General features: G+C 37.2%; 1 protein-coding gene across 4 annotated transcripts in view; it reads right to left on the minus strand.

Moving 5' to 3' along the window:
• The window catches only part of pamr1b (peptidase domain containing associated with muscle regeneration 1b), a 121,010-nt gene that overhangs the window by 27,331 nt on the left and 65,923 nt on the right, over positions 1 to 27,756 (minus strand). For all 4 annotated transcript variants that reach the window (XM_026203180.1, XM_026203178.1, XM_026203179.1 and 1 more), the window contains exons 4-5: positions 19,526 to 19,640; positions 11,469 to 11,686 (exon numbers count right to left, since the gene is read on the minus strand). In XM_026203180.1, coding sequence (XP_026058965.1) covers positions 11,469 to 11,686; positions 19,526 to 19,640 — 333 coding nt within the window. The remainder of the gene's footprint in view (positions 1 to 11,468; positions 11,687 to 19,525; positions 19,641 to 27,756) is intronic.

Genomic DNA, 27,756 nt, shown 5'->3' on the forward strand with positions numbered 1-27,756 from the left:
TTAACAAATAACCAGAGGCCAACTGATTAAAATATTCCATCAATGTTTAATATGAATGACTTTATGCATTTCTTCACTGATAAAATAGATAACATCAGTAATACAATAACAAATGTAGATTCTACAGTCTCTAATACATATGTCTAATAATAGTATTTCTGTAGCTCAAGTGGTAGAGCACTGCGTTGTCAAGCATTGGGGGTTCGATTCCTCGGGAACACATGCTAGGTCAAAATTGATAGCCTGAATGCACTGTAAGTCACTTTGGATAAAAGCAACTATAGGACAGGAAGAGCTAAATACACTTGTCACTGCATCTAAAACAACAACATGTTTATTAGATCCTGTACCCTCTAAATCAGTGGTTCCCAACCTTTTTCCTTGGGGCCCCCCCTATGCACGTATTTAACAGTCCGTGAACCCCCCCCCCCCCCCCATATATATGACAGCTAGCAAAGAGGCCTCAGCTAGCACTGACACGGAGCCTGACCAGCCTGACATGGCTCAGATTCACGGGATGCTGAGCAAGATATTAGAGGAAACGGCGGATAACAGAAGTGGAAGATCGAGTGAGTCAGCTAGAGGACGAGCAAGCTAATATAAATGCTAGACCGATGGGCGCTACTAAAGAGGACATACAAATATTGACAGATAGGTTAGCCACAGCTGAAGACAGATCTCGACGCAATAAACTCAGATTCGTGGGGATACCGATTGTATTATGAATTAATTCAAAAGGAAAGCATTATGTAATCTGTGAAGGTTGCATTTCTCTTTAAAGGCACATCCATGTGGAGAGAGCCAGCAGTGTGAATTTCATCTTGCAGCCAACAAGAAAACATTTGTTTATTAATAAATAATTAAAATTTCTCCTTTTTCACAATTAGACTACTTATGCCTGTGCTTTGTGACAAACTTAATGCATTTGCTTGAGCGCAGAATATATTAAGACTCATTATGGATTATAGATGTCAATTTAATATAAACCTGCGATTAGTTGAATAATGCAACAAATAATGACAAATGAATGATTACTAACTAGAAAAATCTTACATGGGGCAGACCTATTAAATACCCTCTAGACATCTCTGTTAAAGTTTTTAAAGCATTTTATACACGTTTGCATAAATACTTCTTTCAGAACAGTCTGTAATGGAGATGCCTAAAAAATTTTTTAACTATATTGCGCTATACAGTAGCGCAATATAGTAGTATAACATTTGAAGTGGATCAGACCTTTTTCTTTAAAGTTGTCCTAAAACCTGCTCTGCAAGTTGGAAACCCTCATAAGACACTATCCATGTGAAACAACTTTTTTCGATCCCCACAAGCTATACAGAACAATTCCAAACCCCAACCCCCTCCAGCTGAACTGAACTCAGGCTGTTTTTTGGCTGCGAGGAACGGTGTGTTGTCAAGTTACTGGGTTGAAACTGTCACCGCGCGGTAGGACGCGCAGAGGAAGACACAGGGTTTGGGTCCAAATGCAGTGAAATTATTTATTAATTATAAACAGGAACAAAAAGGCCAACATGACAAAAACAAAACAGAAACAAATCACGGGAACAGAGCAGATGGAGCCAAAATGCAAGACACGAAACATAACGTAATGACATTAAACTTTAGACATAGAATACAACCAGACAGAGTGGGGTTGGAGCAGTGGATAAGACGCATGCCTTGGGTGTGAGAGACCTGGGTTCGAATCCACTGTGAGACACCAATGTGTCCTTGAGCAAGACACTTAACCCCTAGTTGCTCCAGAGGCGTGTGACCTCTGAGAGATATATAGCAATTGTAAGTCGCATTGGCTAAATTATTATAATTTTTTTTTTTTACAGAACAAGAATTAAAAATATATAATTCTAATTGATACATATAATTGCAATATATAATAATATAGGCTTATAAACAACAACAAAAAAATAATTGTTAAGGTAATTAAAAGCGATAAATAAGGTAAAGTTGGGCTTTTCTCTCTCACTTGGGACAAATCCAGATGTTTACATATTTGTGATGTTGCCCATTTGAAGCGAAACTCTTATTCATTAGGTAAATTAGGCTTTGGATTTGAAACCTGAAGATTTTTTTTTTACCAAGAAAGCACCAAAATGAAAACATTTAACATTTTATATATATATATATATATCAAGAGAATGCCAAGAGTGTGCAAAGTAGTAATCAAAGCTAAAGGTGGCGACTTTAAAGAACCTACAATATGACATATTTTCAGTTGTTTCACACTTTTTTTGTTATGTACATAATTCCACATGTGTTAATTCATAGTTTTGATGCCTTCAGTGTGAATCTACAATTTTCATAGTCATGAAAATAAAGAAAACTCTTTGAATGAGAAGGTGTGTCCAAACTTTTGGTCTGTACTGTATTTATATATTAGGGATGTAACTATACGCATATGAATTTCGTTCGTTGACAACAGGCAACGCCCCTGACACCCCTGAAGTAAAAAAAACAGCAATATGTTTTGTTAAGCTACTCAGTCAGGCGCTCACTCACTCAGTACGCACTGAACGCTCGTTGCAAAATGGCTAATGTGTTTAACAGACCAGAAAAAGAATAGCTCCATCATTGTTCAATGTAAAAAAAAAAATCATACTTTGTTAGTTTTAATAAATAAAACATTTTTAAAAAATCAAGGAGTTATCTGCCAAATATTTCTTTTTTCTGTATCTAAAACGTAATGAACTGTACCAAACCGTGACACCAGTGTATCGAACCGAACTGAACCATGAATTTTGTGTATATATATAACAATAGCATGCAAAAGAGCCTTTGTGTAAAGGTCTTACTTTAAATTTTTGTAGTAGACTGTAGGATATGACTATCCTATTTTTTAATGCCATTTAAGGATGTTATAATGTTATATTATAATGTTATTGTTGTTTTACTGCATCCTTTCATCTCCGTTTACAACATTTTACAATTACATTAGGTTCGCAATCAGTCCCTTTGCGCCACCTGGCGGTAGTTTCACAAATGATTTTAACATGCGACTGACTTGCAGTTAACCCAGCGGTCCTGCGGCGTCGGTATTACTCATTCTGGTTGTCTACCTACTGTAGATATCATACCTCAAAGTGATGATGTTACTGACCATTTCCTTGTATCGTGCATGCTGCGTATCACTGATATTAACTATATGGCTTATATAGTTACCGTCTGGGCAGAACTATTGTTCCAGCCACCAAAGATAGATTCACAAATAACCTGCCTGATTTATCTCAACTGCTATGTGTACCCAAAAGTACACATGAACTAGACGAAATGACTGGCAACATGGGCACTATTTTCTCTAATACATTAGAAGCTGTTGCCCCCATCAAATTAAAAAAGGTTAGAGAAAAATGTACTGTGCCATGGTATAACAGTAATACCCACTTTTTTAAGAAAGAAACTCATAGCCTTGAGCGCAAATGGAGAAAAACTAACTTGGAAGTTTTTAGAATTGCATGGAAAAACAGTATGTCCAGCTATAGACAGGCCCTTATGTCATATACATATACACAAACTCATTTAAAATAACCAAAACAATCCAAGGTTTTAATTTAGCACAGTGACTAGATTAACAAATAACCAGAGGCCAACTGATTAAAATATTCCATCAATGTTTAATATGAATGACTTTATGCATTTCTTCACTGATAAAATAGATAACATCAGTAATACAATAACAAATGTAGATTCTACAGTCTCTAATACATATGTCTAATAATAGTATTTCTGTAGCTCAAGTGGTAGAGCACTGCGTTGTCAAGCATTGGGGGTTCGATTCCTCGGGAACACATGATAGGTCAAAATTGATAGCCTGAATGCACTGTAAGTCACTTTGGATAAAAGCAACTATAGGACAGGAAGAGCTAAATACACTTGTCACTGCATCTAAAACAACAACATGTTTATTAGATCCTGTACCCTCTAAATCAGTGGTTCCCAACCTTTTTCCTTGGGGCCCCCCCTATGCACGTATTTAACAGTCCGTGAACCCCCCCCCCCCCCCCATATATATGACAGCTAGCAAAGAGGCCTCAGCTAGCACTGACACGGAGCCTGACCAGCCTGACATGGCTCAGATTCACGGGATGCTGAGCAAGATATTAGAGGAAATGGCGGATAACAGAAGTGGAAGATCGAGTGAGTCAGCTAGAGGACGAGCAAGCTAATATAAATGCTAGACCGATGGGCGCTACTAAAGAGGACATACAAATATTGACAGATAGGTTAGCAACAGCTGAAGACAGATCTCGACGCAATAAACTCAGATTCGTGGGGATACCGGAGGGGGCTGAAAAGAGCAATGTTACCATGTTCCTGAATGAGTTTATCTCAGCGACCCTTGGCATTGATCCAACTCCGGGAGGAATCGAGATGGACCGCGCTCATAGGATTGGGAAACGGCTGGAAGCGGGAGATAAGAACTATGGTCGAACGATTGTGGCGCGTTTGCTACGATACAAAGACTGCCAAGCCATCCTGGAAGCAGCACGGGAAAAGAAACGCTTGACATGGAACGGCAAACAAGTTATGATTTTCCCGGATTATTCGAGGGAGACGCAAAGGAAGCGAGAAGCATTCTCCCGCTGCAAGAAAGCCCTCCATGAGCGCAAGATCAAGTTTGGCATGCTCTACCCTGCACTTCTGAAGATTTTCATCAATGGACAGAGTCCACGGGTGTTTGACGACCCAGATAAAGCAATGGAATACATCCAGAGACGCTGAGGTACAGGTCTGACACTCTGTTAGTACGTCATATGCGATCCAGGCACGTTATGGATGTGCCTTGGAAACTACAAGATCTTGCCATGTCCGTATGCTCGGGAAAGTAACGGTATGTGAGGTAGTGGGTGTGATATGCGAACTGGCAACTGTTTTGTTTTTTGGACATGGACAGATCAGGTCAAATTACCGGCTATGCTTTTCATAAATCATTTAGAGGTTGATTTTTGTGTTGTTGCCTTTTTTTTATTTTTTATAGCCGGGGCATGTAAGGCCAACATCATTTTTTATATAGAAATCCTTATGTCCTCCTTAATCTAATACCTGAACACAATTTTGTATATGATACTCAGGACGGTGGGTCTCCGGGCTGCCCCTGTTCCTTAAGTCATGGACCTAAGAGATTCACCTTTTTGTTTTATTTCAACAATGTTCCTTGTTCTATTGTTCTTTGTGTCAGACTGGTTTGCAGTCTGCTGGTTAGTGATATCGTTACTGGTTGATATTATGGGATTTTTTTTCTTTCTTGCTAATGTGTATAATTTATGTTGAACCATGGATCTTATGTTATAATAGAATGGCCACCTATCCTATTCTAAAATATATTAAGATTGCTTATGACAAGTAGTGGGAGGACATTATATTATTCAACTTGGAATGTGAATGGCCTAGGGTGTCCAATTAAAAGGATGAAATTATTGAGACATCTGAAAACTAAAAAACAAGATGTAGTATTCTTGCAGGGAACACATTGTTGTCCACAAGAATCAGTTAAATTATGCAGGGACTGGGTAGGACATGTCTCCTTTAGCGCTGGGTCATCTAAAAGTCGAGGAGTAGCTATATTAATTAACAAAAGCCTACAGTTTAGGCTCAGGAGGGAGGTTAAAGATGAGGAAGGCAGAATAATTATACTATTAGCAGAGATACAAGGACATGCTCTTTTACTCGCCAATGTATATGCACACAATGTTGATCACCCTAAATTTTTCATAGACTTAGAAAGTAAGCTGCATGATATAGGACAGTACCCCATAATTATGGGAGGAGACTTCAATTTTGTCTTAGATCAAATCCTTGATAGAAGTAAATCAACATCAAGTAGAATGCCTGATTCTGCCTTACTGGTTAAGAAAATGTGTTCATCTATTATAGATGTGTGGAGGTTGAACCACCCAACGGACAGAGACTATACTTATTATTCAGGAGCCCACAAAGTTTATTCAAGAATAGATTTTTTTCTAATTTCTAGCTCCTTGCTACCTGCAACACTATCCTGTTTAATTGATAGCATTCTGCTGACAGACCATGCTATGGTCAGACTACAAATGACCCCATATCAGGAAACAGAAAGATCACAGATGTGGCATTTTAATTCTTCTTTATTACAAGATGTAGGATTTAAGGAAGATCTTCGAGCCCAGATTAGGTTATATTTGGAGACCAATGTACCCACAGCCCCCTCTGCCATAGTGGCTTGGGAGGCCATGAAGGCCTTTATAAGGGGATTTATTATTCAATATTCTTCTTATAAGAAGAAGGTCAATGCTGCTAAACTTACAGATCTAGAAAGGAGAATTAAAAACACTGAAGCTAAATTTAAAAGGAATATATCTGAACCTATTTTAAAAGAATTGATTCACCTTAAATATGAATATAATAGTATAATATCCAAAAAAACGTAATATCTTCTGTTCAGGGCCAGGCAGACTATTTTTGAATCTGGGGATAAAGCAGGGAAATTTTTGGCTAGGTACATTAAACAGAAAAATTGCAAATCTTCGGTAGCAGCAGTGATGGCTGAGGATGGAAGCCTGGTAACCAAATCTAGGGAAATAAATGATGTATTTAAGAAATTTTATATAAATCTTTACACATCTGAAAACAATGCCACAGATAAAGAGATAATGTCATTTCTTAATGAATTAAACCTTCCTAAGTTGAGTGTATCACAACAGGAGGACTTAGATTTACCTATTAGTTCACAGGAGATACTGGATGCAATTAAGACCCTACCATCAGCTAAATCCCCAGGCCAAGACGGGTTTACAGCAGAATATTTAAATGCTATGCAGAAGACCTATTACCATTATTTGAAAATATGCTTACAGAAGCATTTAAATCTGGCAAATTACCCTCCTCCTTAAACCAAGCAATTATCTCTCTTATACTTAAAAAAGAAAAGGACCCGACTGACTGTAAAAGCTATCGTCCAATAAGGTTAATATCTATGGATTGTAGACTTTTATCTAAAATACTTGCAAATAGATTGGATAAAACACTTGGGTCACTTATCCACCCTGATCAGGTGGGCTTTATTAGACGGAGAAATTCTTCTGATAATGTGAGACGCCTTATAAATATTATGTGGTCAGTGTGGGACTCCAACGATCCAACAGCAGCTATCTCACTCAACGCTGAGAAAGCGTTTGATAGGCTAGAATGGAGGTACATGTTTCATACGCTTAAATCATTTGGTTTTGGTCAAACTTTTCTCAGATGGATAGATATTCTTTACAAAGACCCACAGGCCGCAGTGAGAACAAATGGTCTGATTTCCTCTTATTTCACACTTCATAGAGGCACCCGGCAGGGCTCTGCATTATCGCCAGGGCTTTTCAAGAATCAGAATATTCAGGGAGTCAAAATGAATAAGCTTCTGCTTTACGTGGACGACATTTTGTGGCTTGTTTCAGATCCAGCCAGATCAGTCCCAGCATTATTGGACGTTATTAATTCATTCTCAAAGATATCAGGGTATAAAGTCAACTGGTCCAAGTCAGAGGCCCTTCCATTGACGTTATACTGTCCAAGAACTTTATTTCAGACGGGGCTGTTTCAGTGGCCTAGTGAAGGCATAAAATATCTGGGTATTCTCTTTCCTCACCAAAGTGATAAAATAATCGAAAAGAATTTGAATCCACTCTTTAATAAAATTTCATTGGATACAGATAGATGGTCATCACTATTTTTATCATTATGGGGAAAGGTCAACGTCCTGAAGATGAATTGTATCCCGAGGTTGAATTATTTGCTGCAATGCCTGCCTATTAGAATATTACTACTACTAGAAAACTACTTTTAAAACTACTTTAAAAGATTCGACCAAATTTGGAAAAAGATCTTATGGAATGGTAAAGGCGCAAGGACAAAATTAGAAAGGCTACAGGTGCCAATCAATAAGGGTGGCGTCATTAAAATGAACTGTTACTCAATGAATACTCAACGAAGAGAAATGAGAGATATATCTATAGAAAGCTTGACATGTCTACTGTTAAACTAGACAAATGCTACTGAAAACAAATATTCTGTGATAAATTAATCTATATGAAAACGTCTGTCTTTCATGTCTCCCTTCATTATATCTAATGCGACCATGCCCACATGCTGAACGCGCTATTGAGATTAGAAAGTTTCACTTGAAGCTCACGGCTTGTAAACTCCTACACAGAAAACAAAGCAGCAAGACTGTTCTTCAAGTTTTTTCATTTTATTTTACTGTTTGCTTTGTGCGGAGAGGAATAAGACATAATTCACCCCAAGAAGATTTCCTCAGAAAAAGTAATGAAGTGCTTTATTCAGCAGAGATCATAAACATGAGTAAGTCTATTTTTATGTATTTATATACTTAGAATAATATATAGTTGTATATCTATAGGTTTTACATAATGTGTAAACATTTAACCAGTTAGAAGTTTTATTCCTGACTAAATGTATAATCAAGTGAAACATTATAAAGTTTCAATAACAAAAGCTTAATGTAAATGTAACAAATAAATCTAAATGTAACTAATGTAACACACAATGTTGTTCTTTCAATTTATCAAAATAAAAACCTGAAAAAATATTCTCAGCTCTTTTCAACATTAATAATAATAATAATGATAATAATAATTAAAATATTAATAATAATACTAACAACAATAAATGTGCTTCTTAGAACATCAGTGTGTGACTGGAGTAATGATGCTAAAAAGTTTTGAAAGCTTTGATTGTTCCCAATAAACTGTTTAACTGCACTTGCAAGTGAATATTAAATTATTTTGTGTGATAATTAAATATATTCTAAATAAACTACAAACATAAACATATATACTTTTATTTTGTCCTCCCATTCTTTCTTGTAACTCTTCCCCCTCAGTGACACAGTTGAATGAGAGGCTCATTATGCAGCTCATTATGCAGCTCATTATGCAGCTCATTATGCAGGGCTTTGTCTTCTCTGGTGTAAATCACAACAAAATGCTGATAGTTCACACCCTCTCACATAGACCCTTTCGACAAAAAAAGTGTCTTCGAAAATTTAAATCAATATAATGTTTTCTGTGAGTGAGTAAACAAGATGATTTTCACATCATTTCGAAATAAAAATTCTAGGCTACAAGCTCCAGTTCTCAAAAGTCCCGGGAACCAATGTTCTGTATGTGTTTTATGGCCTTATTCAAGTTATTTAACATTTTTAGTTTTTCACTAACCATACATAACATTTTTTCTCTCTGCTTACATATTATTATAGCCCAGTTTGTGCTGATTACAGTGAGATTAGACTTTAGCCATTTAGATGTTTATAAGAAACTGAAAAGGCACAAATGTCAGGGCATGACAAAACTTCTTCAGGCCCCAAAAATACCCTTAGACTTTGCACATGAATCCGAACGCCTCTCATCTCATCAGCCCAGTTTCAGTTAGCTTAGTGTTAGTGGCACCAGTCCAGCTGTTACTTCTGTTACGTATGTTATTTCTTGATGTTGCTATTTCATTTTCTTGATGTACCATTATAGAATAATGACTGCACAAGTGGTGTAGTAATTTAGTAGGTGAAAATACTGTGAAATGACATGGATAGAAATGGCAAGAAATTTGAAAACCAGCATAACAAATGGACGTCTATGAAACATCAGTCAATAATATTTTTTTGAGGGCTTTAAGCTTATACAGAGAGTGCTTTTAAAAAAAAAAAATTAACAGTGGGAGCCAGCAGCCTGTCATGGAGAAAAAAAAAAATCTCCGAATGCTCCACGTGAAACTTTGGCGTTCCGCCCTTTTCTTATGTGTCTAATGATTTTGGTTAATATGCTGGAGGGAGAGAGAGAGAGAGAGCAAGACAGCGCTCGTGTTGTTTGAAGACTGTGAGTGCGCGCGCAGCCGGGTCTCTCTCTCGTACGCATCCTGTCAGGCGCAGCAGTCATTCTATTCTACATCACTCACCGATTAAATAAGGCTTTGACAGCCGCCAAAAAAAAAAGATCAATGCAGAAAAACCCCTGGATTGGTTATATAACGTCATCACGTATATTCAGCGCACATAAGGTAAACGTTTTGCAAACGTTTTTTAGAGAAATAAAAACAGGTCGACAAAACGATGCGCATATTTTGCGTCGATGTCATCGATGATCTTGACGCGCTGTCCCAGCCCTAAACAGCAGCTATGCTAATGATGTCTCTATTTGTTTCTATGTTTTGTACCTAGGTTTACACAAGCTCCAGTCTGGATCCAGAACACCTGAGAAGAGATGATTGATTGACTTGGTTGACTGGAATGTTGTTCCAGGATCAACAAGGATGTTGATCTAGGAACATTTTGTACTTGGTGAAACCGCGCTCACCGTTGGAACAGTAGGAAGACCACATCTTTGAGTAGCATTGTTACATACAGACACAACCCAGTTTAGCTTATGTAAAACAGTCAACAGCACGATTCTTTCAAGCCTCCTGCTCTGATAAATGAGTGGTGTAGTAATAATAGTAAAATAATAGAGTGGTGGAACTAAGATGTCACTCTGAAGGCAAAAACTCTAAAGCGAGTTAGCATTGTAACACTTCCGGTTCCGTCGTCCCAGAGTCAAATTTTGGTTAATCCCGAAAATAAGGTTAGTGGTTCACACAAGGTCAAGATACTTTCATGTTTTATTCTACAATATAAAACACACCAGTTACACTCCACTCGTGATTTTTTTTACACTGTTACCTTAAATTTTGTGTTCCCACCCTAGCAAAGCTGAAATGTGGTACTTTATTCACTAAAATTAGTTTAATCTTACCATATCCAAAATCCAAAAACTCGCTCACTCTGCTGCCATTTCATAGATTAAATGCACTAGAATTTTATTGAATAGTACGCGGAGACACACTTTTAATTAAAATATTCATATTAATCAAGGATTTATTGACTTTTAATGAACCTTATTTCAAAATGTATATGTGTGTGTGTATATATATATATATATATATATATATATATATATTTTCACGAGTTTACATGCACGTTCTTAAGCCAATTATGCTTAAGCTGAAAACGCACTTGGTAAAGTGTAATGTGGTAACCCATTTTCTTTTAACGGAGTAAGGTCATAAATGGCGTAAGCATAAACTGGTTGTAAGAGGTAGTTTTTTTGCTTCTTACTCCCATTCTGCACGGCATGTAATCGTAATAACATAAATGCATTGTTAATGCAGATTTAAGCGCATGTAGACTAAGCAAACGTCTCGTAGTAAAGAAAGAGGGAAATATATCTAAAAAGCAAACTTTTTCATGACTCAAAAAAAATTATAAAAACGTGTTCTCATCTTCTGGAGCAGAAGTAGAAATGGTTCAGTCATGATGCTGCTTTTTTTAACTGCATGAGAGGATAATATGTGAGCTGTACGTTTCCCGACTTGTTGCAAGTTTACATTTTGCAAGCTTAATTTATCTTGATTTATTCATAAAGGGCAAACTAATAATACTGTCTTACCTGAGCTCTCCTGAAAGATGGCAAAAAACCCATCAAACTTCTTGTAACCATCTGAGATGAAAAGAATGTGCAAGGAATTGCCAGTGCTTTTGATTGGAGGTGGTCGGTCATTTCCACAATAACGTCCAATCACACGTGAGTTCAAGCTCTCTCCATCCCTCACTTCAACGTAGTCATACTGACAGCTGTGGTCAAACTCCAAACTGAGCATCATGAACCTGAAATAAACAAAATGACAAGTTTATGTGTTTAGGGTATGATTCAGGTGTCAGGATATCCAGTGCTTGTGTGATGATATACAGTCTTAAGGGGCGGTCACATTAGACTTTGAACAGGCTAAATCATTTCGGACGACGCTCGAATATGGGCAGGAGTTTGGCTCCCAAACTCTGGAATGGCCTTCCTGATAATGTTCAGGGTTCAGACACAGTCCCTCTGTTTAAATCTAGATTAAAATATATTTTGCCAAGTATTCAAATAATGCATCTCATAATTTGTGACTGCAGTTGTATCTGATCAAATCCGCATTCTTACTCTTTTGGGGGAAGTTGTGGCCTAATGGTCAGAGAGTCGGGCTCCCAATCGAAGGGTTGTGGGTTCTAGTCTCGGGCCGAACGGAATTGTGGGTGGGTGGGGGGAGTGGCACGTCCTGATTTTGCCAAGTTCGATGTGTTCCTAGGTCAACATATTTTGTTGACCCTGGAGCAACATTTTACTCCAAAAATATATTCTTGACCATATCCCTACACCTAAACCTAACCTTAACCATGAGTAATCCCTAAAATCAGAGGAAATGATAGATGAATGACACTGATGTACAAGCACCAAACACTGATTTTAAGCATAAACTTCACAAAATCTATAAACTGGTTCTTCAAATCTGATTGGTTAATCACAATGTTGTTCCAGGGTCAACAACGATGTTGTCCCAGGAACATGTCTCACTTGGTAAAATCAGGTTCTGCGGGGGGAGTGCACGAACAGCTCTCTCTCCACCTTCAATACCACGACTTAGGTGCCCTTGAGCAAGGCATCGAACCCCCAACTGCTCCCCGGGCGCCGCAGCATAAATGATGAACACTGCTCTGGGTGTGTGCTCACAGTGTGTGTGTGTGTGTTCACTGCTCTGTGTGTGTGCATTTCGGATGGGTTAAATGCAGAGCACAAATTCTGAGTATGGGTCACCATACTTGGCTGAATGTCATGTCACTTTCACTTTTCACTTTCTTTAGCTTGGGTTAAACTAATTAATTTTACTTTGTTGGATCAGCAACTATGCTAATGATGTCTCTATGTGTTTCTCTGTTTCTGCTGGATCTTCATCCCGTGGTAACTAGGATTTACACAAGCTCCAGTCTGGATCCAGAACACCTGAGAAGAGATGATGCTGACCCTCAGAGGACCCCAGATGATGCTAACCCTGAGTCAACAACAGAACTAACAAATATTGCTACTTACTATGCAGTCACATAATAATTGCTGTTAATAGTGTTCATCGTCTGGCTGACTAAGTCTTTTATTAATTTTTCAGAAAATTCCTATCATATGCACATAAACTGACAGTCACCACTACTAAATTGTAGAAACGTACTTTTTTTTTGTAAAGTTGCAATGATTTGTATCGTAAAAAGCACTATACAAATAAACTTGAATTGAATTGAATATTTAACCAATTAAATTGTTTAATTTGCAAATCCCCCACTGAATGAATTGATGAATTAATTAATTAATGAATGAATTAATTAATTAATTAGGGCTGCTACTAATGACTACTTTTGTTTCGATTAATCTATTGACTAACTTATCAATTAATCGATTAATCTAAGCAATTAATTTCCCCCCAAAAATCAACAATTTTACTTAATATGTTTTTAAACAATTTTTTTTTAATGAATTTGAAATGGTTTTTATTACATTTTTGATGGTGCCATTACATTGGAATCCAGACAATAATAATAATAATAATAATAATAATAATATATTCATTTTTGGATTCCAATTTAATGGCACCATTAAAATGTAATAAAAAGCATCTCAAATTTATTGATTTAAAAAAAATAATAGTAAAAATAATAGTAAAAAAATAGTTGACAGCCAGGTGAAACTGACAGCCTGGTGAAAAATCTGTATTACAAAAATTGTTTATAAAAAAAAAAATACAAAGCTTTAAATGTTATTCATAATTACATATTGCTACCAAGGTATCTAGTCTTTACAGTGTTTGTTATATGGAGCTGTTTGGTAGATCGGGATCTAATTCGGTTGTCTACACCATAATTAAAATGCGGCGGACTTTAATAGACAGTAAAAAAAATAAATTCAATGGCAAAGTTACAGTGTTTTGCCATTAAATTTTTTTTTTTTTACTGTCTATTAAAGTCTGCCACATTTTAATTGCAAACACGGTTACTTCATTTTGATGCTCGGCTAGACAAAGTCAGCATGCCGAAACTCAATTTGAGCGTTCCAATTAAAGTGAAAGTGCCATAACTGGTGTTCTGCCTTGGCTTCTCCTGGGCTTTCTCAAAGACCTGGTTGAGATGACTCATTATTTTCTCAGAAAAAACAACTAAATTAAATCAGAATACTTATGGACATGATAAAGGATGTCTTGAATGTCACAAAAATATTGATAACTAATTTGATAAAAATTGAAGTTACGGTCTTTTGCCTTTGCACAGTAGAATAATTATCATTAAAAAAATTGTGTGGTAATAAGTATTAGACCCAGAAATAACATCTCTCTCTCTCTCTCTATATGTTTAAAAGTACATTGTATATTATGTAAAGTATAATATTATACACTATAATATAATATTGTATTGTATTATAGTTATTGTACACAAGTTGTCTGTCTTGAACGCAGCATTATTTTAGCATCAATAAATGATCATTTACTACAATTAAGAGCAATTCTATAAGGTGAAATTTCAGTACTTGATAAACGGATAGCGACTCCTAAGTAGCACTTAAAGCAGTGCTACATGCGATTGATTTAAATACATTAAAAACGCACGTGAAACAATAACAAACAACTATAAATTTACTCATAGAAAAAACTCATAGAAGTACTAAGATCAATCGTTATCGGGAAACCTAGCCCTGGATGTTTCAATTCATACCTCATATTTTCTTTGGTTTGCCAAAAATGAAAATCTCATCTTTAAGAAAAATATTATCATCATCATCATTTTAAAATAAGATTAATTCTCATTCAAGTTTCATTCAAATCATTCTCAGATTTGAAATACACTATACACACTTTTAGTATACCTATAATGAAATAAATATACTTAACTGTATGTAAAATATATTTATTTTTCACTAGGGGTGTTAATGTGAAAGATTAGTGTATAGATCTTAGATTAAGAGATTTATCTTGGGTTTGGTGCTTAAAAGATAGCTTGGTTGCCATACTAATAAATAGTGTTTTCACTATATTTTTGATATTGATATCCATTGCAGAGTTGATGTTCTGCAACTCATTCAATGAATCGCTGGCCGTTTCAGTGATCAGCCGTAAACAGTGATTCTTTCTAAATTCCCTATAAAGCATTCCTTAATCCCCTATAAAGCATACATAATTCCCTAAATTGACCTGCTTCCCCTCACAGTTAGTAAAGCTAGTAGGCTCAGTAGATTCTGCATCATGAACACAAGCATGTCTGCCGTTGTGATGTTGTGTATGTGACGTAACAGTGTCTGACTAAGGGTCAAGACGGGGGGGTGATGACATTATCGTTTCTCAAAATATACAGATTGGCGGTACACACGAAAACGCAAAGGTGTCACTTCCATATTAGTCCACCCTGGGACCATTTTTTTTAAAATAGTCTCGATGAAACACTTATACAATAGAAAATATTTATGTATACAGCTAATCCCGTCTCTGTGTGTTTGGGGCCTATGTTGTGACCTTGATTCGCGCAGTTATGGTGACAGCTGCAGGTAATCAGAAATTAGGCTATGGTGAGCGAGGTGAGTTAGGGAGGGATGTTGGAGATTGCGTCTTCCATGACAGGATGAAGTTGAAGAAAAATGGATTTTACTTTATAGGGTATGGAGTGGTGATGGGAAGACTACCAGGATGGATCCAGGTGAGTGGTATGGTTTTCTACTTTCACAGAGATTATGAGGAGGAGATCAAAGGAGATGCAGAGACTGGTCATTCACAAGGGAACACAAGTGGCTATAAGAGATCACTTGAGTAATACTGGGATTGCAGTAGAGATTCTTGAAGAATAACAAAAAGCTTATTTGAGCAATAGAAAAATACAATAAGAATAATTTGAGTAAGAAAAATAAGAAAAATAAAAAAAAGATTTAACTTGGTATGCCAATTACAGAACATCCTGAGATTACTAGTAATGCAGCATTTACAATGAATTACAATGAAAATACGTGTTGATGTGCTGATGGCCATCTATAGAGATGGTAATTAGACAAATGAAAGCCACGTTCCTTAGAAAGCCACATTTCTAGCATTTGTAAAACTGCATTTTTCCATCTCAAAAATATATCTAAATTACGGCCTATGCTCTCAATGTCAAATGCAGAAATGCTAATCCATGCATTTATGACTTCAAGGTTAGACTATTGTGATGCTTTATTGGGTGGTTGTTCTGCACGCTTGGTAAACAAACTACAGCTAGTCCAAAATGCAGCAGCAAGAGTTCTTACTAGAACCAGGAAGTATGACCATATTAGCCCGGTCCTGTCCACACTGCACTGGCTCCCTATCAAACATCGTATAGATTTTAAAATATTGCTTATTACTTATAAAGCCCTGAATGGTTTAGCACCTCAGTATTTGAATGAGCTCCTTCTACATTATACTCCTCTACGTCCGCTACGTTCTCAAAACTCAGGCAATTTGATAATACCTAGAATATCAAAATCAACTGCGGGCGGCAGATCCTTTTCCTATTTGGCGCCTAAACTCTGGAATAACCTACCTAACATTGTTCGAGAGGCAGACACACTCTTGCAGTTTAAATCTAGATTAAAGACCCATCTCTTTAACCTGACTTACACATAACATACTAATATGCTTTTAATATCCAAATCCGTTAAAGGATTTTTTAGGCTGCATTAATTAGGTAAACTGGAACCGGGAACACTTCACATAACACCGTACTTTCTACATCATTAGAAGAATGGCATCTACGCTAATATTTGTCTGTTTCTGTCTTATTCCGAGGTCACCGTAGCCACCAGATCCAGTCTGTGTCCAGATCAGAGGGTCACTGCAGTCACCCGGATCCAGTACGTATCCAGACCAGATGGTGGATCAGCACCTAGAAAGGACCTCTACTGCCCTGAAAGACAGCGGAGACCAGGACAACTAGAGCCCAGATACAGATCCCCTGTAAAGACCTTGTCTCAGAGGAGCACCAGGACAAGACCACAGGAAACAGATGATTCTTCTGCACAATCTGACTTTGCTGCAGCCTGGAATTGAACTACTGGTTTCGTCTGGTCAGAGGAGAACTGACCCCCAACTGAGCCTGGTTTTCTTCCAAGGTTTTTTTCTCCATTCTGTCACCGATGGAGTTTCGGTTCCTTGCCGCTGTCGTCCTTAGTTGGGGTCACTTCATTAACAGCGATATCGTTGACTTGATTGCAAATGATTGCAGAGATACTATTTAACTGAGATGATGACATAACTGAATTCAATGATGAACTGCCTTTAAAGGTCATTTTGCATTATTGACACACTGTTTGACTGAACCTCTAAAGACCCTTCTGTCAAGCTCCTGAAGTTTGCAGAGGACACTATGATCATTGGTCCATCCAGGACGGTGACGAGTCTGCTTACAGACAGGAGGTAAAAGAGCTGGCTGTCTGGTGCAGTCTTAACAACCTGGAGCTGAACACGCTCAAACAGTGGAGATGATCGTAGACTTTAGGAGAAACCCCCCTGCACTTTCCCCACTCACCATCATGAACAGCACTGTGACTGCAGTGGAGTCATTCAGATTCCTGGGAACCACCATCTCTCAGGACCTGAAGTGGGACAATCACAATAGCTGTGTCTCAAAGTTGAGTGTAGTTCGGAGTCCACACACTTCAGTTTGGGACAGCCTTTGTAGCGTCGCTATGATGCATTCACACTTCAATGCGCACTCTGGAGTTCATGCACTTAACTTTGGGACACAGCTATTGACTGTTAAAAAGGCCCAACAAAGGTTGTACTTCTTTCATTAGCTGAGGAAGTTTAACCTGCCACAGGAGCTGCTGAAACAGTTCTGTTCAGCTGCATTGAGTCTGTACTGTGTACTTCAATAACTGTCTGGTTTGGTTCAGCTACAAAATCGGACATCAGAAGACTACAGAGAACTGTTCGGACTGCTGAAAGGATTATTGGTGCTCCCCTGCCCACCCTTCAAAAACTGTACATCCAGAGTGAGGAAAAGGGCTCAGGTAATCACTCTGGATCCCTCACATCCAAGCTACCCCATCTTTTAACTTTTGCCATCTATATTATATATGTGTGCTTCTGGGTGTTTATGAGTGTTTCTCTATTACTATCTCTGTAGGAAAATATGTGCAAGGCCAGGAAAATTGTTTCCTCATGGTTTTTGTGTGAGTGTGTGCATGTGTGACGTAAGACTCATGAGTCTGGGAATCTTTTTGCTTTACCAAATTGTGGAGCTTTGAAAGCTTTGAAAGTTTTTCTAAGTTTTCTGTCTTTTTCCCATGTTACTTGAAATTTGTCCATTTTAAACTGTTGTTACTAAAGGTGAGACATGAGGAAAAAATAAACGATCAAGAGTGCAAAGCGTGCTCCCTTTGTTATCACTCTAAGCATCACTCATCTTAGTAAAGCTCTCTAAACTATACAATGAATCTCTTATTTACCTCATGTCTGCATTTATGAGATGGTTCACAAGCGTGGAAAAATAAAGTGCTTTCAGCTGTGATTGAATTATGAAAATTCTTAAGTTTCTGATTGGCCATTGTATTGAAGAAATCAACACATGTCTGTGAATGGCTACATTGCTCAGTGCTGCAAAAACACATTGGATATTTTGCCAGATCTGTAATTGCTTTTGCTTGAGGGTATTTAGCACTGTCTAGTACCCCTGTACAACTGTGCCTGAGCTTTTCCTAACCACTCCAGTTGCAGCGGGGCTGACATTGGGGATTCCATGATTGGCCTGTGGTACCCACAAGGTAAATATATATATATATAAAAATAGCTAATTAAGTTGAATGAAAGTGTAACAATGCAAACAGGTTTTCTGTAAGGGGTAGGTTTAGGGTTATGAGATAGAAAATATTGGGTCCTACTTTATATTAGGTGGCCTGAACTACTATGTACTTACATAAAAAATAAGTACAATGTACTTATTGTGTTCATATTGTATTGTAAAACACTTTTGCTGCTATTGAGGTGGGATAGGGGTAAGGTTAGGGAGAGGGTTGGAGGTAGGGGTAAGTTTAAGGGTGGGTTAAGGTGTAAAGTATGGGTCAACAGTGTAATTATAAATGTAATTACAGAAATTAATTACAGATGTATTTCATGTAGTTTTTTTTAAATATAAGTAAAATGTAAAAACATGTATGTACACAATAAGTACATTGTACTAAATTATTAATTAAAATGTAAGTACATAGTAGTTAAGGCCACTTAATATAAAGTGGGTCCATATATTGTTTGGTCAGTATAAAAATAATAGAAGTCTATGGAAAGCCTCCACAATTCACAGAAACAAATGTGTGTGCGTGTGTGTGTGTGTGACATATTTCTGGGACAAATGTGAACCCAGGAATGAGCTGAATCAATTTAAAAAAGTCCTTTCACTTAAATGGCAATTAAACTAACCTATTCATTGCCATTAAAGTGAAATTACTGAACCTATACATAGGAGCCTGATGGAAATGTTCATTTTAGAAGAAAATTTTAAACAGCACTTAGATGTTTTTGCATCTGAACTATATTGAAATAGAAACTATATACATAGACACTATAAGTCTTTGGAATGTCCCACTTTATCTAATGTGTGTGTGTGTGTGTGTGTGTGTGTGTGTGTGTGTGTGATATCAGTTCTCACCTCAGATCAATGGTGAAAGGCCGGTCTACTTTTAATGTCCACTCACAGTGGGCATTGTTTGGGTAACTCTCAAGAACCAGGTGACCTTGCCTCTTATGAATCACTCCTCCACATGCTAAAAAAGTAGATAAAGTCAGTAAAGTTGCTGTGTCAAATGCATTAAAAGCAATTACAATACTTGTCACAAGTCAAGACATTTAAGCAGCAAGAACAGTAGTGAGTGATATTTAGTGAACTGTTGTAAGGCTGATGCCATATGTCTGGAAATAAGGAAGGCCACAGTCTGAGAAAACCAACAACTTTTATGAAAATCAACATTTGAACTCTTGTCGATGAAAAATAATGCTTTAAAATGACACATTAAATGCACTTGCCCCCTCCCCAGACCTACGTGGGTCATCTGACATTTCATACAGTTAATTGATGACAAATATGAGGCAGGGCAACAACTCACTCCATGATACAGCCTAGAGAACATAATTAGAATGTACCTAAAATTCAAGATATAGGGCAAAAATGCCCGTTTGAGTTTTTGTCTCATGTTTACATCATATAGTCAAGCAATGTCACATGAGCAATAGGCTAAGTGCAATATCACATGAGTGCAAATTTGATACTGATCTTATACATTGAACTGCTGGTTTCGTCTGGCAAGAGGAGAACTGGCCCCCGATTGAGCCTGGTTTCTCTCAAGCTTTTTTTCTCCATTCTGTCACTGATGGTGTTTCGGTTCCTTGCCGCTGTTGCCTCTGGCTTGTTTAGTTGGGGACACTTAAAGGGGTCATATGATGCGATTTAAATTGTTAAAAGCTCTTGGTGCATAAAGAAGATCTTTAAAGTACCAAAGACTAAAGTCTCAAATCCAAAGATTTGTTCTTTATCAAATTTAAGACTTGTCCATGTCCTCCTAAATGCTGCCCAAATGTTCATGCAAAGAAAGGAGGGCGTAGCTTTTATTCTCATTATAGTATTGTTTTTGCCGTCATATTGTTGAGATGCCGTGTTTCATTGTGAAAACGAAACAACTTTGACTTTCCAAAAGAGGACGATATCGGCTTTGTCATACATAGAGCTGATCCAAGCTGGTTACTGAGGAAGTACACCAACATCACACTAAGGATCGGCAGATTGGCTTTTACCGTGGACGATGAGCTTTTTAACAAATCTATGTGTTTCAGAAAGGCAGGGCATAGAGGAGAAATAATAATGTACATTATGTGGGGCAAAAGTGATTCAAAAGCATGCAGAGTCATCTGCTCACTAATCTCTCTCGCGGTACTTCGATGTCACCAGTCGGTCTGATGGAGTCAAAAAACCCTTATGATTCAATGGACCATCCTTAAAGAACCATTTATTTCACTCCTGAATGAATCAGCCATTTGAACGAATCAAATGAATGAATAAATTATTCGATGACTTAATCATTAAGGCAGTTTTAGTTTATTATTTAGAGTATCATTTCATTAAATAAATAATTTCTTATTTCTATAGTAATAATAATTATATATATATATATATATATATATATATATATAGTACAGACCAAAATTTGGACACACCTTCTCATTCAAAGAGTTTTCTTTATTTTCATGACTATGAAAATTGTAGATTCACACTGAAGGCATCAAGGGCTATTTGAGCAAGAAGGAGAGTGATGGGGTGCTGCGCCAGATGACCTGGGCCTTCATTTATCAATGGTGCGTACGGACAGATTTGTGCGTATTGAGTGCGTAAGAACAATTTCACGCAAAGTGTGGGATTCACCAAGTTGTACTTATACGTAGAAATGTGTGTAAATATAAGCACACCTCTAAGCATGCTAACGCAGATAATCTAGTGGTAGAATAGCGACACTACACATAAAAAGCATTTAAGAGTGTCACAGTAAGCATTAAGCAATCCACATATGTCCTGTGTTTCCTTTAAAACACTCAATTTATAATTTGTCTAGTTTTAAACACGATGCTTAATTGGTGTCAAACCCTATAAAAGACAGATGTGAAATATATTTGTCTCAGTGCAATGGCTTCTCTTGCGCGCTCAAGGAGCACAGTTGAGCCTGCTGAAAGGACGATGGCTGAGTCTGTCAAGCATGGGAGGGACACTGCAGTATCAGCCAGAAAAAGCATGCAAAATCATCACGGCTTGCAGTGTGCTACACAACTTGGCCATCAGACCGGCATCCCTCTGCAGTAACCCCCAAGACCAGACGGCCCTATGCCCCGATGCAGTGCCCCTGCCACCTCCTAATGCCGCTGGCATTCAGACAAGACAGAGGATCATACAGACATTTTAGGTAAGTCTGGCCATTGGTCGAGTGCAGAAACATTACAGCGATCTCATTTTGTGTTTTGCAGCTTCGTGGAAACAAATAACTGAAATCACATTAGTCAGCGTTTTATGGTTTATTAGCAATTGTATCTGTTTCAGAGACTCGTTGATTTGAATCAATACATTCGTTATGTTGCTCAGTTGATCCTTTAGGCCATTAATGGATTTTGTTGTTTCCTCTTGATTTCGTAGCACCGCCTCACTCAGCACTCTTGGCGCATGGCGCATGGAAGAGGCAATGGATGGGCCCGGCTCCTCAAGCTCCTCAAGCACAACGGGCGTCGCTATTAAGGAAACACATGTTCACATTAATTTAATTGAGTTTATCCTATGAATGATTTTATTAAAAGTTTACAAATTGAAATAAAATGTATGCAAACACAATATCCTATTCCAGTTGGTTTATTTTACCTTCACTTTGGGTGTTAGATGGCCCGGTTTGTTCTGTCGCAAAAGCATCAGTGTCACGGTCCTTAGTAATCCCGGACAGAGCCGTGTCTCTGATGATGCAGGCTATGCGGTTGTCCAATGGGGAAAGTTCCGTTGTTGTCTGTCCTCCTCCAGTTGCGGACATTTCTCATCTGTGTGCTGTGACACGTTTTTTAGCCAATACTTTAATATCAAACCATTTTTAATTAATTTCTGGGACAGTTCTCTCCTCAGACCCAACGGAATTAACTGCATTGGTGACATTCTCCCATGCAGCATTTTTTTTTCATTTGTAATTCCTCCTGCAGTGAACGAACTAAACAATATCTGTTGGTTGGATTCAACTTCATTTACAAGTATCTCTAATTCTGTGTTTGTGAAGTTCCTCTTCTTTGTTCTCTTTGCCATTATTGCAGTGAGGAAAAAACACAATCACGTAATTTTTAAAGGGAAGTGTTGTCACCATATATGGTTAATTGGAGGCGTTTCCAAATGCTAATGACCATGAATGTGAACGAGAATGGTACTAATGCACATGTGGTATTTATCAACAATGATTGCTTACTCATGTGCGTAAGAACTGCGTGCGCACATTTGATAAATGCAGATTTTCTTGTACTTCGGCACATTCTAAATTTCATTCGTTGGACAAAATATAGAACCTTTTCTACACACTGTTGATAAATGAGGGCCCTGGCCTCCACAGTCACCGGACCTGAACCCAATCCAGATGGTTTAGGGGTGAGCTGGACCGCAGACAGAAGACAAAAGGGCCAACAAGAACTAAGCATCTCTCGGGGAACTGAAGGGAACTCCTTTAAGACTGTTGGAAGAGCATTTCAGGTGACTACCTCTTGAAGCTCATCAAGAGAATGCTGAGAGTGTGCAAAGCAGTAATCAAAGCAAAAGGTGGCTACTTTGAAGAACCTGCAATATGACATATTTTCAGTTGTTTCACACTTTTTTGTTATGTATATAATTCCATATATAATTCCACATGTGTTCATTCATAGTTTTGATGCCTTCAGTGTGAATCTACAATTTTCATAGTCATGAAAATAAAGAAAACTCTTTGAATGAGGAGGTGTCCCCAGACTTTTGGTCTGTACTCTATATTACATTTTAATTAAATTAATGCATTTAGCACATGCTTTTATCCAAAGCGACTTAAAGTGCATTCAGGCTATCAATTTTTACCTATCATGCCATATGTTCCCGTGGAATCGACCCCCCAACCTTGAGAACACAGTGCTCTACCAATTGAGCTACAGGAACACAATATACATATTAACATACATTATATATATATATATATATATATATATATATATATATATATATATATATATATATATATATATATATATATTTTTTTTTTTTTTTTTTTTTTTTAAGGTATAGTTCACCCACCCAAATAATACAATTGTGTCATCATTTACTCACCCTCATTGTCCGAAAGAATATATGTAATACATTTTATCAAACTTAATATTTATTGCATAACCTAATTTTAGTCATTTTTGTTTGATGCTTTACACAACAATGACTTTAAATTATCTTTTGGGAGTAATATCTCAGCCAAAATTGATGTGTGATTAATTTGTGATTAATTTAATTAATCACCACATAATGTAATTAATTAGATTAAAACTTAATCTTATGAGGGTGTTAATGTATTTAGTCTTGGCAGAAGAGATCTGCTTATCTGCTGCTGTTGGCTATTGTTGTAGTTGTAGATTATTTCTGCTGCTAACGGCTGTTGATGATGCCTTTGACGACAACAAGATGATTATTATTATCCATCAAATATATAGGCACCTTTCTTTAGTGATGCAGCGCAAAGAGCTTACTCTGAAAAAAAAATGTGGCCTTAACTACTATGTACTTACATTTTAATTAATAATTTAGTATAATGTACTTATTGTGTACATACAAGTTTTTACATTGTACTTATATTTAAAGGGGTCATGAAATGAGAAACCAAATTTGCCTTGATCTTTTGGAATATAAGAGGTCTTTGTACCATTAAAACGTCCTGCAAGTTTCATAGCTTAAGACGTCCTCCCCATTATAAACGAGCCATTTATTTAATCAAGCTCTAAATACAGCTCGTTCTGGATCCATGGTAAGAAGTGACGTCACGGTGCGAAGTGACGTTCCAACCATTTGCATATGACCGCCTCCAGCACAAGACAACTACGCTCATTTCGGATCGTTGTCGCGCTGCGCGCCTCACAAGTGTTCAGTCGACGGACAGCAAGTGGGTCTGTGTACAGGAAAATTACAATGCCACGCAGATGTGCTGTTCCTGGCTGTGGACAAACAACATCTTTGAATACGCTGCCGAAAGATCCTGACGTCAGGGAAAAATGGATGCAGTTTATTTGTATAAGAGAATCTTGAAAATATGTCGCCTTTCTAGTAGGCCTACATGTAATAGAAGATTAAAAATGTTGCCTTATCAATGCTGCATCTTCAAATATGGCCTGTGCATGCATTTTTGTCCGCAGTACACCCTATCATTTCATTGAAATTAGGTAAATAATGTTGAACTGTTAGCATATTAAACTATAGAATAATTATGCAACAATAAACCGTTTTCAAGTGTCTCGGGTTACAATTTTTTTATTAATTCAAAATAGTTTCACTTTCCATGTGGACACGGGCTGATCCAGTCTTCGTTGTTGTGGTGATGGTTCATTTTCCTCTGATTCCTCATCTGATTCCGGCTCAAACATATAAGGTTTTATCATTGCAAGAGCCATCGCTTCGAATGCATCACTCGCTACTAAACAGTTACGCTCAATCCGCAAATGTTCCGTCAAATGTCGTTAGCCAATCATAACAGTGGGCGTTAACACTGAACTCTTAAAGGGGAAACAACCCAAAACAGACTGTTTGAATCAAAGGATGAGAAACAGGGTGGGAAAATGTCATAATTCACTACATTTTAAAAGTTTTTTTTTTTTTTTTAACTATAGTAATACTATAATTGCACCTAGGGGACCATAATAATAAAATAAAAAAACCCATGTCATGACCCCTTTAAAAAAAAAACTACATGTAATTACATCTGTATTTAATTTCTGTAATTACATTTATAATTACACTGTTGACCCATACTTTACACCTTAACCCACCCTTAAACTTACCCCTACCTCCAACCCTCTCCCTAACCTTACCCCTATCCCACCTCAATAGCAGCAAGTGTTTTACAATACAATATGAACACAATAAGTACATTGTACTTATTTTTTATGTAAGTACATAGTACTTAAGGACACTTAATATAAAGTGGGACCGGATCAACTTAAGTCAACTTCTTACATGTAATCGATTTACTTCTTTTCAACTGAAAAAAAATAAGTATGACAAATATTCAACTGAAACTTTCAACCAAATATATATTTTACATTATTATACATCAAATTATCAGTATAAATTTAGTTGGATTGACTTAATTAGTTTTTTTTTTTTGTTGCATATTTTTAAACCTAACATCCAGATAAATACAAATATACATTGTACATATTAAGCAATTTCTTGACCTTAAATGTCACTGAATTACTTAACACTCTTCAGATTCAAACAATCTTTAAATGTTTATTACATCACATTGAAATCTTCAACATTTCCACTTTTGGAATTTGAGGAAGAAATTACAACAGGTAATAATGAAAATTGCTTTAAAACATAAAAAACATAACATTCCAGAATATAATTATTATAGATTTCAGTACATTTTTCAACAATTCTGATATTTGGTGCTATTTTTAAATCATCAATTCCCTAGAAAATCATCTGTAGCTTAAAGGGGGGGGGGGGGGTGAAATGCTATTTCATGCATACTGAGTTTTTTACACTGTTAAAGAGTTGGATTCCCATGCTAAACATGGACAAAGTTTCAAAAATTAAGTTGTACGTTTGAAGGAGTATTTCTGTTCCAAAAATACCTCTTCCGGTTTGTCACAAGTTTGGGAAAGTTTTTTTTTCGAGTATGGCTCTGTGTGACGTTAGATGGAGCGGAATTTCCTTATATGTGTCCTGAGGCACTTCTGCCGGAAGAGCGCGCTCCCGTATAGCAGAGCACTGAGAGCACAACAGACTTCACTGATCAGAGCGAGAGCGGCGCCAAATGTCACAAAAGAAGTGTGTTTTTGGTTGCCAGGGCAAGACAACCCTGCACAGATTACCAAAAGAGAAACAGCATTAAGGGACCAGTGGATGGAGTTTATTTTTACAGAGCATCAACGGAGTTGTGCAAGTGTTTGTGTTTGTTCCCTGCATTTCGAAGATCCTTGTTTTACAAACAAGGCCCAGTTTGTGACGGATTTGCACATCGTTTATTTCTTAAGGATGATGCAATCCCAACGAAAAAGGGTCACGATCGTGTGTTGGAACCGCAGGCGGTGAGTAAAACTGCTTCAAATATCTCTGTGTTGTTAACTTAGCTATCGGCGCGTAAGCACATCAAGTAAACAACATGCGATGTTGTCATCAAACTGCACTTTCCACATGTACAGCTTTAAAAAAAAAAGAAAAAAGAAGGACTTAAAGAGGAACTTAGTCATTTTCCAATACCGCTAAGCAAATATATACAGTTTTAATACATACCACATAGAGACGCTGTTGTTGCTGCTGCTCTTGTTAAATTTCAGCCTCTGGATCTGATTCTGGATCATAAATATACGCTGAATCTGACTGTTAGCCATGGTTTGTTTTGGTTGGTTTTTTCCTCAAGGTAATGTCACAGCTTCCAGACGCTCTCAAAGCAAAAGCCTACTGGTGCTCGTGATTCTTTAGCTCCGCCCACATGTCACGCCTCCAGCCGGTCGTGTTTTTCCGGGAAAAATCGGTACAGACTATCTTTCTTTTATGAATATAATAAAACTAAAGACTTTTTGGAGTTATGAAGGATGCAGTACTACTCTATAGGTACTCAAGATTAACAGGATATTGAGTGAAAACGAGCATTTCACCCCCCTTCAATTTTTCAAGGAAATCAGAATCAAAATTGTCATTTACTTGCACTCTTTTAGAGTGAAACACAAATTAAGATATTTCATAATGAAACCTGAAAGCTTTCTTTCCCTCCGTTGATTGTCCATGTAACCAAAAGTTAGAGGATCCAGAAAGGCCTTTACGGTCGGGAGAATCAGTTGCACTGCTCCGTCCACGTCTGGTTTAGACACAGTGAAAGTCTTATGGGTTTGGAATGACATGAGAGTAAACCACAGATTTTTTTATTTTAAGTCTCAAGTCTCTGTTTCCATCTGTAGAAACAAAGAAGTAGAAAAATATATATATATATATTTTTCACCCAAGAAGGGCTGCTTTTTCCTGTCCTTGGGGAGCTCTTCACTTTCTCCAAAGTGTGTTTTTCCTGCTATGAAAGATTATTGGAATTAGTTATAGTATGGAGACACAGATCAATATCTTAAATATAAACAGCACACTTTTTATTAATGGTT

This window comes from Carassius auratus, chromosome 25 (genome assembly GCF_003368295.1).
Source record: "Carassius auratus strain Wakin chromosome 25, ASM336829v1, whole genome shotgun sequence".
In the NCBI taxonomy this organism is placed as follows: Eukaryota; Metazoa; Chordata; class Actinopteri; order Cypriniformes; family Cyprinidae; genus Carassius; species Carassius auratus.